At 51.9% G+C, this 13,197-nt stretch overlaps 2 protein-coding genes across 8 annotated transcripts in view; one reads left to right on the forward strand and one right to left on the reverse strand.

Annotated features, from left to right (window-relative positions):
• Positions 1 to 234: 234 nt before the first annotated feature.
• On the reverse strand, positions 235 to 7,850 carry SENP8 (SUMO peptidase family member, NEDD8 specific). The gene is made up of 2 exons (XM_076348587.1): positions 7,781 to 7,850; positions 235 to 2,638 (listed from the first exon to the last, which is right to left on the reverse strand). The coding sequence occupies exon 2, from the start codon at positions 2,593 to 2,595 to the stop codon at positions 1,957 to 1,959; it is 639 nt and encodes a 212-aa protein (XP_076204702.1). The 5' UTR covers positions 2,596 to 2,638; positions 7,781 to 7,850; the 3' UTR covers positions 235 to 1,956.
• Positions 7,851 to 8,229: 379 nt separating this feature from the next.
• MYO9A (myosin IXA) overlaps positions 8,230 to 13,197 on the forward strand; it is a 188,430-nt gene continuing 183,462 nt past the window's right edge. For all 7 annotated transcript variants that reach the window (XM_076348589.1, XM_076348592.1, XM_076348590.1 and 4 more), the window contains exon 1: positions 8,230 to 8,281. The gene's annotated coding sequence lies outside the window, so the exon portion shown is untranslated. The remainder of the gene's footprint in view (positions 8,282 to 13,197) is intronic.

Consider the following 13,197-nt stretch of genomic DNA (forward strand, 5'->3'; position numbering starts at 1 on the left):
AAAGGCGCTGGTGGAGTTGTCCCCAGGCTCGCTGGCTCTCCAAGACTGATTTCTGCTGGGTTTCACCCACTGCAGAGCACAGAGCGGCTGCAAAGGCGCTGCGAGACCTGAGGCTCTGCCCGCGAGTCACAACCCTCGCGGCCGTGACACCATCGCACAAGACACCGCGGGGCAGCGGGAGCCACCGCTTGTTAGTGGGTACCTACACAAAAGACGGGACGATGCTCACAAGCGCACGGTTTGGTTTGAGTTTTATTCCGGACCCGGGAGAAAGGCAGCCTCCCGCGGTGGCAGTAACGTTGCTCCGGCGAAGCCCCATGCGACTCCCCTTTGGCGAGCGGCTCGATGCCATTTCGGCTCCATCCGAGCAGTGGAAGGGGTTTTCCCGGGAAGGCTGGATGCCCCGGCCCGCTGGCTGCTCTCCTGTCCGAGCAGCCTAGGAAGGACAGGAACGACCCCGACCCTCATTTTGCCCCTCCGCTGTCTGTGTGTGTTTGCTCGGGTGCTTTGGGAGAGCCTGGGCTGTGGCTACTTACCTCCCTCCCAGCAGCAAGGGAAGTTTCAGACCTTCCTACAGTTCATCACCCTCGGGGCTGTGCTGGTACACACGCCGGTGGGGCTGGGCCGGCGATAAGATGGGTGAAGAGCTCGGGGTTCAAAATAACCCTTCCCCCTTTTCCGAGGGTTAGATTTAACCTGGATTTCCCTGATCCAGTCGGCGCGCTGGGGTGCGGTTGCTCTGCTAGACACCACCCGAGCGACCTCCTCTTTGCTTCTCATGAGGTTAGCGATTACTTCTTATCCTGCAACGACATCTCATTTTATTTTCCCCACTGCTAAGCCTGTCTTTTAACGAGAGGATCTGCTCTGGGATCCCAGCCATCACTCAGCACAGGAGGAAAAGTGTTTCGATTAGAAGCGTATTAAGGACTTCTCAGGCTTCAAGGAGACTGCAGTTATCTTTGGCTTTTATAACTCAAACTCTGTCCTTTTGTTCTCCCTGGTGTGTTTTTTATCTCGAGTAACAGAACTGGTTTTGTGCTAGAGGAAGCAGTGACCGCCTTGTACGCTCTGAGCGTGGCAAACACTAACGAGGGTTGGGGAGCGCTGACGAACCCTCCCCAAATGGAGATGACCTAAAATCGTAATGAAAAAAAAAAACCAAACCAACAAAACTTCAAAGGGTGAGTGTCACTTTTCATCTCGATTAAATTTCCTTTCCAGGATTGGGTTTCTCAGCTTCCTATTAATCTTCCAGCAGTTCAGAGTCAGGTTTTAATTTGTAATAAGAGCGAGCAGGGGTGGGGGACAAAAAAAAAAAGCTATCGCCGTACAGCCTAGGAGCACCTATCTGAAGAAAACTGATTTTCTTTTTGTCCCGTTCTTTAATTAATCGTAGCATTTCCTTTGGAGTCTCGTCTTTTGACATCGACAGCTCAGCGTCAGCTTTTCGGGGGTAAAAAAAATCCTTGCTGCTAAATCCCAGACTGCTCAAATACCGCTAGCGGAGGCACAAATTAGAAATAGCCACGATAAAGCATTTGGGGGGTTGGTTTTAAAGGGCATTTGCTAAACCTGGCTTAGAACAGCAGTGCCGGTAGCCAATTAAAGCCACCTAACGAGGGCATGCTGCCTGCTGGGCAAAGGCGGAGAGGTCTCTTTAGCAACCCATTTTGCCACAGCGATTAGCGTAAAAACTCACCGTCAAGAGGAGGATTTCTTTGAAAGCAAAGTGACTTTTCTGGTTAGAAGTTCAAAGGCCAGTGATTTCCAGAGGGGACTAAGGCTTTTCCAGGAGGGAACAGGGTGTTTGGGGGCTGTAGCCATGCTGGAGGGGTTACATTCTTCTTCTTTTTGACAATCCTGCGCATGGGCATCTCCCTCAGGCACTGGGGGTGCTGCCTCGCGGAAGGGGAAGGCAGTTTTTGGGGGGGGGGGGCTGGAGCTGCATCTCGATCACTTCTGTGCCAGTTTCGTGACGAGAGCTTTCCACTCCGACCTCTTCTGCGTGATGTAGGAGGGAGTGAGGAGCTGCAGCAAAGGCTCCGGCCGGCCCCTGAAGTATCCCTGACACAGAGCCTCCGCGTTGCAGATGACGTACATCCCACAGTCATAGCTGTTCTGCTGGGCAGGCGCCTTCTCCTCCACGAAGGTTGCTTTGCCCCCTCTTTTGCCCCAGAAGGCCTCCAGCTTCCCCGCCACTTGCTTGGCGTGGACGGAGTTGCATTTACTGTGGGAATCGTAATGGGCGAAGCACTTTTTATCCCTGAAATAAACCAGTAAGCTCCAGTGGGTGCCCCCAGCGACCTGGTTGGAGTTATCATTGATAGGCAAGAACACCAGCTTCTTGTGGAGAAGGTCCAGCGGTTGAAGGAATATGGCTATTTCTTCTTGACTAAGGGCACACTTAATGAACTGAGCCACTTCGGGGCTGATAAAACAAACCTGATCGCTAAATTCTTGGAACTGGTGGTTGGCGAAGTACTCAAAGGCAAACCCGATGATGTGATCGTTAAGCCAGTTTGGAGGCTCCAGCAAGGCGACGTCCGACTGCCTCAGCAAACTGTCCATGTAACTGAGAACAACAGGGTCCATCCTGCGCAGGTCGGGGCTGCAGCACTCCAGGAAACTTCAAAAGCTGAAACATAGAAAGGGAAGATGAATTAAGGAATTAGATCACACCTGGGACAAGATACAGCCCAACAAACAGCTCGAGTTCCTTCTCGGCAAGCGGTGAGCAGAAGCCCGGGTTTGCCAGACGGATGTTTGAAGGACTGGCGTTTGAACTATCTGCCAGATGAGCAGACGGGGGACACGCGGCTCCTCATCTGCAGCGTGTGACGGGTTGAGCCGGGCTCTTCTGCCGCTCTAGGAGCACTGCGCGGCTCCGATTAGATAAACGTTTCCTCGTTATGATCTTAACCTCAAAGCAAAGTGATTTCAAAGCAGTTCCTGCTCGGGAACTGCAGGCACACCTTCAGTTCTGTGCTTCGCGCAGAAACCTTATGTGACCTAGGAGAAGTCGGTTGGTGTGTTGGTGTTTCAGTGTTTCACCCGCACAGCGACAATCACTGTAATTCTTTGCATCACTGGTATTCCTTAAATAAAAGTCTTTTTGGGGCTGTCTGACAGGCATACGGTCCCTTTCGCCTAGCAGATAGTGCCACAGCTCGCTGCCAGACGCATGACCTGTTCCAGGAAAACCTGCTGGCCCGCCAGCGCAGGAGGCAAGGCGGCGATGAGTAAGGAGAAACAAAGCAAAACAAGATCACAAACAAACCAGTTCCCTACCGTGGGAATCTTTAGGACAACCCCCTACCTAGCCGGTAGAGATTTCAATAACTCGAGTACCACCGAAGCTGGATGGTCCGCAAAACACCTATCATGTTTTCGCTCAGGTTTTAACGTGCCAAAATTTTGCTCACAAAAGGAGAAAGCACTCGTGGGTACACCGAGGGGTGAAGATCCCTGCAGGCTTCCACTGGTGACGTCCACCTGCGAACGGAAGTGACCCGACATGCCAATCCACTCTTTCTAATCTTTTACTTTGTTATTTGTCCAGGCTACGTTCTTCCCTCTTAATCTGTGCCTGCTTTCCACAAATAGAGGCTGCTTATCCTTAAAAAGGCGCCTGGAAATTCAGGTAGACTGTAGCACCTGGTTCTCCCCACCCGCGTGTTTGAGGATGTACTCAAGGGACTTCAACAGGTCTCCCAGGCAAGACTTCTCCTGACTCCTTTCCGTTTATCAGGTTATCCGAGCATCCACTAATTCTGGTCTTTCTACCAGTCATATAATTCCTTTTCAGAAGCTGTTGCATTTGCTGCCTTCGCGTCCCGGGGAGATTGAAGCGTGTTTTAAGAAAGAGGTTGGACAGCACGCCAGGCGGTGCTACTCAATAGACAACGCAAAATACTCGCTGGCTAGGACTTAGGAGGAGATCTTCTGAAGAGAAATTGTTGATTTAAACCCCCTATATCCGCCCCGGTTTTCCTTTTGCTCTCGCATCCCCCAGCCCGGGCTCCTCAGCTGCTGCGATGCACCATCAGCCCCCGACGCTTCCCTCCTCGCCAGGACAGGGCGAGAAACGCCGCAGCTCGGGAGAGCGGTGACGTGGAGCTGGTTTGGCCTCACCCTTTCCTCATCTGTGCCAAACGCAGCATGAAAACATCTCAGGATTTCTTAAAACACTGTGTGAAAACTGATAACGATAAGATCACTTTAATATGATTCACTACAAATAAGACACTAATTATCCATTATGATAGGGGGAAATGAAAAATAAAAATCGAGTGTTGTGTTGTTTACACGTTAGGAAGAAGTAGATTTGTGCTTCTTAGTGCGACGTGAATCACGAAAACAATCCTTCCTGGCCAGGTATGCATAATTAGGAGAGATTTATCTCTAAAGAATCTTGGCAAGGTCACATCACATGTGACTTTTAAATAACCGAACGGATGAAGCATGCTGCGTGTGTAATACGTCGGAAGGAAGGGCCGAGGAAGAGTATCTGGGGCTTGAAAAAGCTAATAACTATTTGTGTATCGCTGATAGATGCGAGACATGCCAAGCAGCCAGAGTCACTGCAAAGGAAGGGGAGCAGTCATTGTTCTTTATACTGAGCCAAACGCAATGGTATTTGGACACGCTTCCTACGTTCATGAGCTCGAACTATTTCCCAGTTTGTGGAGCAGATCCTTTGCAACAGCCTGCAGTATAAAAACAAAACAAAACATCTAAACTAAGTCCCAGCAGCTCCGGAGCGTGCCTGAATATAGTCTTGTTTAAAGGGCTGGACATCCTGCGAGCCTAGAGGCGACCAGTTTGTGGGTTTAACCGGGTCACTGCTGAAATACTTCTTGCACGTGCCCATACAACGCCCCAAATTTTCCTTTACTGCGTGTTTTTTCTGCTTCATCTTCTCCTGGAGATGTGCGAAATACAGCAAATAGCTTGCCACTCAAGTCCAAACGGGATTGCGGGCTAGGGAAGGAAGCGCGCGTCCTGTATTCTGTTAATTTTCCACTCTGCAGAAACATCGTTTGGTTTTTTTTCAGTCAAGGAGAAGGGAAAAAAAAAAAAAAAAAAAGAGACATTTGGCAGCTTCCTACAGTCAGGAAGGGAGAATGGTTATAGCAAATGCTTAATTGCCACTAGCTACTACTTTTAATTTTATTGCCATCTGGTATTTGTGAAATTGCTTGTGAGTTCTGCAGGATGACTCACCGCGTGCAGCGCACAGCTTAAAGGAAAACCCTTCGTAGGCTCGGACGCCGTTCAGAGCCACTTAAGGTAAGTGGCGAGGACCGAAAGAGCGTAGTGGAGCTGCGAAAAGCCATCAGGGAGGTTGTTTTGTTTGGGAGAACCTCCCCATTAAAGCAAAAGATGAATCCGCAGAGAAGCCGGGACGTGGATCTGAGCACCTCTGACGTTAAGGGGTGTCGAAATCCAGTCGCAGATCGCAAGCAGCTCTGCTCAGACACAGCCAGGATTTGCTTCCTGAAGGCTCAGGCGCACTCCGTTCAGAAGTTTTCATAAAAATAGGAATAAATACTGGCGCAGGCCGGGAAATTTTGTTGTAGGTTGCCAGCAAGAGTCTCGCTCGTTCATTTTATTTGCATATCAGTAGCTGGAATTTGTGCAAACTCTCTGTAATCCTCAGCTTCTCGGAGGGGTATTCATCTGCCCCGTTTAGAGTGCTAAGATGAGAACACCGGGGAAAGAAAGAGGAGCATGTCAATAAAAATGTCATCAAGCCAACCAAGATGAAACCGCCCATTTCGTTTCTAGATTTGAAAACGGTGCCGTCTTGCATCAATATGGCAAGAAGTCAAGTTTCTCTCATCTCGAAGCTATAACAATTTAACAAGTTAGCCGCCGTCGTCAGCGCAAGTTTGAGCCATAAACTGACGGGACTCCTTCGTGTCCGGGATGCGAGGCAAAGCCTGTGTTTTGTAATACCTGACAAAAAAACCCCCCAAACCTATTATTTTCACAACATTAAAGACAACTACCTTCCGCATGTAATTGTTGCCTTGCACTCTGAAGGCAGCACTTGCGAGCCAGGGAACGAACTCACTAGTAATTGAGTGTAAATAGGCAGCGATGGAGCGAAGAGAGCATAAATTAAGGATGAATCAGATTCCTAAAGTCTATTTTAATAAATTAAAGGTGCTAAGAACATCCAGAGTGAATATTTTAAGGTGCCACGTCACTAAAGTCCTGTACCAAATTTAAAGAATATGGAGGTAAATACAGAAAGCCACCTGAAAGACAAATTATTCAGACTTTACCGGGGAAGAGTAGGAGGGACAGAGAAGTTTTCGGCAGCTTGGCTGAAGTCTTTGGAACGATCAAGAGTAAAAAGCCCCACGATTTAACCACCAGACCATTCCCTTTTACTGGAAATACAGTTTTTAGACACCGTGTCAGCGCTCTTACTAGCGGTCGTTGTTAATGGTGGCAAGATCAGACAAGGAACATCAATTTCTATTTATCAGCGTGAGCTGGGCTGGGCTACCGGCACCTGAGTCTCAGCACTTACCTGTCTCCTAACAGAGCCAGAGAAGAAACTCAAGCAAAATTAAACAACTAAGCCAGAAAAGAAGCGTACTTGTCTACTCTTTTGCTAAATATCAGCAATCTCTTTGTAGCCTATAGATTATAATTCCTGTACGATATGAGAACAGAGCCTTTGCGGGTTCAATAGGCCCTGAATGCCGGACTCCCAAGAAAACATTCATAATTTCTGTACGCACAGACAATGCCTGAACCTTTCCCTTCCCGACAAGTTCCCCAAACCAGGCACGTGGAGCTGCTCTACACAACCAAACTCCAGAACCCCGCTTTGTTTCACAACATCTCACGGGGCAGTAAACCAAAAGCCGGAGGAACTACACCAAACGCTACTAAATCAAATGCGTTTTGCTCCCCAGGATGGGGTTGGCCAAAGCATCAGGTTTAACGGGGAAAAAAACCCAGCGACCTGAACACCTGAGGATGAGAGATGCCTCCGAGGCTCTCCCAGAGGCAACAACGAGAAACCCCTCGGCTCGGCTCATCGGAACGATGTTAAACTGGACGTCGACGGATCGCGTTCGCCTGCTCTGAGAAAGAGTTTCTTCAAGAGAGTAGTGGGAAGTGCTGGGAGGGAATATCATTTGCCTGAAAGACCTGAAGGAATCCAGTCACGAGAAGGAGTTTGGTCAGAGGAACGGACTGGGGTTGTCGTTGCTCTGTGGAGACAGGACCCCCGGCGCCCGGCCGGAGGAGCGAGGGGCTCGACCCCGAGCTTCTCCCGGCGGCTGGCATTTGGTGCCGGTCGGGATGGCAGCACGCGAGCAGCCCCCCGGGAAGAGCTCGCTCGTCCCGCCGCCGCTTCTAAGGAAATAAGTGAGAGTTAAAGGGGAGAGGAGAAGGGTCCACCCGGGCTGGCGGGACCCGGGCCGGGGCTGGGGTCAGGGTCAAGGCCGGGGTGGGGAGCAGGGCCCGGCCAGCCGGTAACGCCACTCCCTGCGAGCCCACCCAGGCCAAGCGGTGCCCAGGCAGCCCCGGCTCGACACCCGGTAACGGGGCTCTACGTTTAACGATTTTAACCGTTTTCCCCTCAAAACGCGCGCTGAAGCCTCCGGGCCCGCTGGAGGCCGGTCACGGATCCCCAACGGCTGCCGCCTGCGCGCCCACCGGGCACGGCAACCACCGCCGGGGCCCCACCGACACCGCTGTTGCCGCGGCAAAGCCGGCCGGGCCGGGCCCTCCCCGCGCCGCCGCCGCCGCTCACCTGCCGCCTCATAGCCCGCTCGCCCTCCGCGGAGCCGGCACCGGCCGGTTGCTGCGCGCTGCCGTAAAGCTGGCAGCGCCGCGTCGTAACGACCCGGCGGCCGCAGGGTGTGCGCAGGCGCGGGAGGTGGCGGGGGACACCCCCCCTCCCAACCCCGCGGCCCGAGGGGCGGGGCGACCGGCGGGGCGGGGCGACAGGCGGGGCGGGGCGACAGGCGGGGCGACCGGCGGGGCGGGCCGGGGCGGTGCGCGCGCCTGCCTCCCCCTCCCCCCCCCCCCCCGGCGGCGCGCGGGCGGCAGCGGGTGCGCGAGAGAGGCGCGCGCGGGCAGTCGGGCAGCGCCCGTGCGGCGGCGGCGGGAGCGCCCGTTCCTCCCCCGTCGTCCGTCCCCCCCCCCCCCCGACCTCCCCCTCAGCAGCGCCCCGCGGGATCTCCCTCAGCAGCAGCAGCGGCGGCGGCGGCGGCGGCGGCGGGCGAGGGATGCGCCGCGCCCCGACACCCAGGTGAGCGGCGGGGCAGCGGAGCGGGGCGGGGGCCGCCGTGTGTGTGTGTGTGTGTGGGGGGGTGTGTGTGTGTGTGTGTGGGGTGTTTGTGAGGGGGGGAGCGGCGGGCGCGGTGCCCGCGGGCGGTGCCGCCGCTCGGGGCCGGGGTCGCCGCGTCCCGCTCAGCGTGAGGCGAGCCCCGTTGGCGCGGCGGAGCATCGCCCGGTGCTGCCGCGGGGCCGGCGGGAGCCTTTGTTCGGCGGAGGAGGGCGAGTCCCTCCGGTGGCGTGGGGCTCTTGCCCCCCCCCCCCCCCCCCCCCCCGCCCCGCGTTCCCGCAGCGGGTAAAGGTGGCTGCGCCCACGCGAGCTTCGCCCCCACGCGTGACAGCCCGCCCGCCCCCCCCTCCCCCCCCCGCCCTGCCGGTGCGCAGCGGCGCCCGGGGAAAGCAGCGGGCGCAAGGTGCGGGACGGCGCCTCGGCGGCCGGGTCCTGTCCGCGGGCCCCGCGTGGGCTTCCCCACGCGTGGGAACGCTGAGGGCGGCAGCGCGGCTGCTGGTTTTTAATCCTCCGGTGCCAGTACGCTGCAGTTTGCACCCATTTTGGGGTGGGTCGGGCACGCAGGACGTGAAAAAACCAGCCCGGGAAGGGGGACACACACACAGCTTTTACCTCCCTTAGTGTTTCCAGTGTCACCAGTGGGTCCGTGGGCTGGCAGCATCCCCCCCCCCCCGAGTGGGGAAACAGCCCTGACGCCGCGACGATGGGCACTGCGACGGGACCGGATCGCGGTCGGCACCGTCGTCTTTGGCAAAGGAGCAGCCCGTTACGCCGCTAAACGCGAGCGGCGTTAACGATTCCCACCCCGTCTTAACGAGACATTTCTATTTTTTAACGCGGTATTTGAACCCATGGCAGCTCGCTCCCCGGCACTCCGGACCTTTGTGGGAGTGCTGCTCCTCCGAAGGTTAAAACAGTCGATATTTCTTTCTGGAATTTTCCTAAATGTAGCTGAAACGGCCTTTGCTTTATCCCCCCCCAAAATCCTCCGACGTGACTCGCGGTAGGACCTGCTGTAAGTTCAGAGCCGGGCGTTTTGCCGCCCTTCTGCTTATAGATCGGCTTCCTCCTCCTCTATTTACATTTTCATATCCTGAAATCAAGCTGAGATTAATAAAGTCGGGAGCGTGAGCTCAGCAGAAATCATGGCTTTCAGATCCCTCGCTGCAGCGCGCGTTACCCTGCCCATCGGCGTATAAAAAAATAATCACGTAGCGGCAAAGGAAGGAGGAGAGCACTGCTACGGGGAGAGAAAACAGCACGGCGTTTTGCTAAATCGATAACGAAGCGCTTTAATAAATCGCTTCGTAAATAGGTTATTAGTTGGGGAAATGGGTTTCTGGCCGGCTCGAGCGTTTTCCTGGCTCTTTTCCCCGGGGAGCGCTAGGAAATGACAGGGGAGCGTCGTCTTCTCGTCTCTCCTGAGGAGACCTGCGTGGATGTGGTGGTGATGAGCTGTGAATGCTTAAGTACGACCTTACTGAGCTGAGCTTAACCATGGGCACCAGCAAACTCCGGTTGGGGTCAGAGAGGCTGCGTTATCGCTGAAGAGCATCTTTTCTTCAGCCCGTCGTTCTGGAGTCACGCGATAATCACCATTTCCCCTGTGTCTTTGAGTAAACTTATCCATTTCAGTGACTTTTCTCATTTTTTAACATTTTTTAATTAAAAAAAGAGGATTTTCTTTGCATTTTTCCCTTACGAAGGCTCTCCCAGCCTTCGCTCTCACTCCTGGCTGTGATTTTTCATCCCCAAGATCGTTTTGGGAGCTGTCGGTCCGGCTGCTGACGGTAGGGAAGGTAATCCAGCAGCCCTGGCGCACGAGTAATAAGCTTTTGTTTCCTGGTCTATCAATGATGATGCAACTTTATATTTATTTATTTATTTATTGCAATCAGTGTATAAATCGGGATGGCTTTAGAGATGTTTCGTCTTTATTGAAAGGCCTATGGTCCATCAGTGGCGCCTCTGAAACACCTGAAAAAAGCTTTATTTGAATTCCCTGATTCTCTTTATTTTTTGAAAAAGTGTTGAAACGTAGGCTCAGTTTTGCAGAGCGTGCCTCAGAGTTATTTCTTCTGTGCATCCGCAGCTCCAGTTACGGTTTATAAAGTTCACATTTTTACCTTTTTTTCTTTTTTTGGGTGGGGAAGCTGCATTTTGAGATTTAAAGGTATCTCATGGCTGACGTGACATCTGCTGTTGCAATATCTTTCACAAACACCGGCACTTGTGTATGCCATCTAAAACTCAGACTAGCAAACCTTTGGGATCCTTTGCTAGGAAAATCTAACCATCTAAATGTTTTATGCCTAAATTATTTTTATCTAGGATGTTCGTGGTGATTTTAGCGGGCGTTCATCACGTTTGCAAGAGAACCTCTGAGAATGTGAAGCATGCGAGGTCAGGCGCTCGGGAAACGTGAAACCTGAGGTTACCTGCGCAACCTTAATTTAGCTCGTTTCGAGGTAGGGCTGTACTAGAAATCCCAATCTCCCACGTACGCCGCTTGATTTCTGGAAGGACGGTATCCAGCTCTGGATGGAAGAACAGATCGCTCCTCCGCATCGCCCGCAAGTCAACAGGGGGAGTACTGGGAGCACAGGGATGGTGCTGGTCCCTCCACTGGTTTTGCAGCTTGGCACCACCACGCAGCTGGTGAGGAAGACCGGGGTTCACCATTACAGCCTTGGGAGCAAGCACGCCATGTAGTTCTGAAGTCTTAAATACCTCAAGTTTAGCAAAATTGCGAGCGAATGTGATCCGAGGGTTTCTAAAGCCATTTGGGGTGGTTGTTTTTGGTGGGCGTAGCATGGCCTTTTTCTGCCAAATTCTAGTTCTCGCTCCAAACCATGGAGCTTTTGGATATAATGCCTTTAAGAATACATTTACTGGGGAGAAAACAAGGTTGTTGGGCCGATTGAAGCGTCTTAGCTGGTCAAATTCGATTTCAGAACTTCCTGCATCCCACTGGTTTATAAATAAAATGGGATTGCAGTCCCACTTGCACGCAAAGTACCCGAGAAGTATGAAGGCAGACCGAGTGCCTGAGGAGAGCTGCCGTCTGCGGGAAGAAACCCCATCGTTTTTAGGCGGGTTGTTTTGCTGTCGTGTCACCCTGAGGTTGAAGGCACATTCGTTATGTAGTTTATGAAGCTCCCAGCCTGGTCCTGGAGTCTGGCTCCCCAAGATGGGCTGGGTGCAGGTTTTGGCTTTAGAAGATGAGGGTTTTTTTGTGTTGAGCTTAAGAGCATCTTATTTTCTCAGGCTTGGGTCCTGCGTGCCTGTATTTGCTTAACTTGCTCCTGAGTGAATGGGATTTCTCTCTTCTCTAAAAAGTAAACACGAGCATAAATATTTAAAGGATCGCGGCTCAAGTTTGCAAATTCGAGACTTTCTCTAGCATTCCTTTGGACTAAAGCAGTGTCATCGGAGATTTTGGTTGTGCCTGGGTAGTTCCCTGCTCTGGGAAGATGCTTGTTAATTGTTTGGGCTTCCTGCTGCATCTTGGTGTTCAAAAATATTATGCTGCGTTTTCAGGTTAGATGTCTGGGATTATCACAAAGCTTAGGCGTGGGTTTCTTATTGAATTGTAAGGATGGAATGCTGCTGATGGGATGTCTACAGATCATCAGAATTGAGATTATTTTTCTGGTCCTTTATTTTTTTTTACACTGGCCAAATTTTTTCCATAGGCTTTGGGTATATGTGTGAAGGCACAGGTGTTCAGGATTGAGAACATATAAACCAAACATGTAAAGCTCTTGCTAGATAATGGATAATAACAGGAAAAAAGGGAAATGGAATAGTCTTTGTTTTCTCTATGTGGCTCTTTAATATTAGAATCTTGCTACTGTGTTTGGCAGGTGGAACGCCATGATGTGATGTACATCTCACTCCTGTGATTGCATTGATGTCTTAACTTCTGTGTCTTAGGAATTGAACGTTTAAAAGCAAACTCAGCAAACCATATGTCCTCAGAAAATGTCAAAATTCAGAAGGGAAGCATATTGAACAGTGATTTTAGAATTGAACTCATTTTTGTATCTGTTTTTCAAATATTATCAAGAGTTATGGCTCTGCTGGTCATCATGGTAGCGTTTTTTTTTTCTGTGGGGAGGAATCCTATAACAGGTACCTACGGAAAAGTCTTATAGGTGAAGCGAGAACTGTATGTCTTTGCCACAATTGCTCTTTATTTTAACAAAACCCCCATGATTTGAATGCTACCCAGTTGTGTATTGCCGCTTCTAGATTATTTTTTGCTTTCCTCCGATGGAGGACTGTAGGATCGTTTAGGTCAGAAGGGACCTTGGGAGGTCACTCCATCCAAAATCCTGCTCTGAGCACAGTTGACTGCGAGGTCAGACCGGCTTCCTCGCGGCTTTAGATGTCTCACGTCAGTCGTCTTCCACCCGTGGTTTGCAGACGGCAAGAAGGGAAGGGGCGCGGTTTGAGCTGTGTTGGGTGGAAGGTGTCCAAGGAGAACAAGATTATATGTGATCCATGGCAGCCCTTGTTCATGGAGCACAGCCTTCCACTTGGAAGCGTGTTAAACTGCCTCTTTACGCTGCGTTTCCATGATTTCATTAAGCTGATCTAGTAGCAGGCTTCTTGTTGAAAGAGGACCTGATCTGGCTGAAGTTAATCTTGGGAGGGGAACGGGGATGGTCCTCGCCTGGGCTGACTTTGCTGATAATCAGCCCGAAGCTGGCAAGTGGCCAGCGCCGCAGTGTTTTGGTGGAAACTCCTTGGAGGTGAAATGGTCGCGTGCCATTTTTCTAGGCAAAATGAAATAACAAATAAATACCTGTAGATTTAAGGATTATCGTTACTCCCCTGATTCTTTTCTGCCATTAAAATCTTGCATTGCGGTTTCT

The sequence above is a fragment of the Aptenodytes patagonicus genome, chromosome 10 (assembly GCF_965638725.1).
Source record: "Aptenodytes patagonicus chromosome 10, bAptPat1.pri.cur, whole genome shotgun sequence".
Taxonomy (NCBI): Eukaryota; Metazoa; Chordata; class Aves; order Sphenisciformes; family Spheniscidae; genus Aptenodytes; species Aptenodytes patagonicus.

Excerpts from the sequence above, each read along its gene's own strand:
- SENP8 (XM_076348587.1), bottom strand. The coding sequence starts at position 2,595 with ATGGACCCTGTTGTTCTCAGTTACATGGACAGTTTGCTGAGGCAGTCG.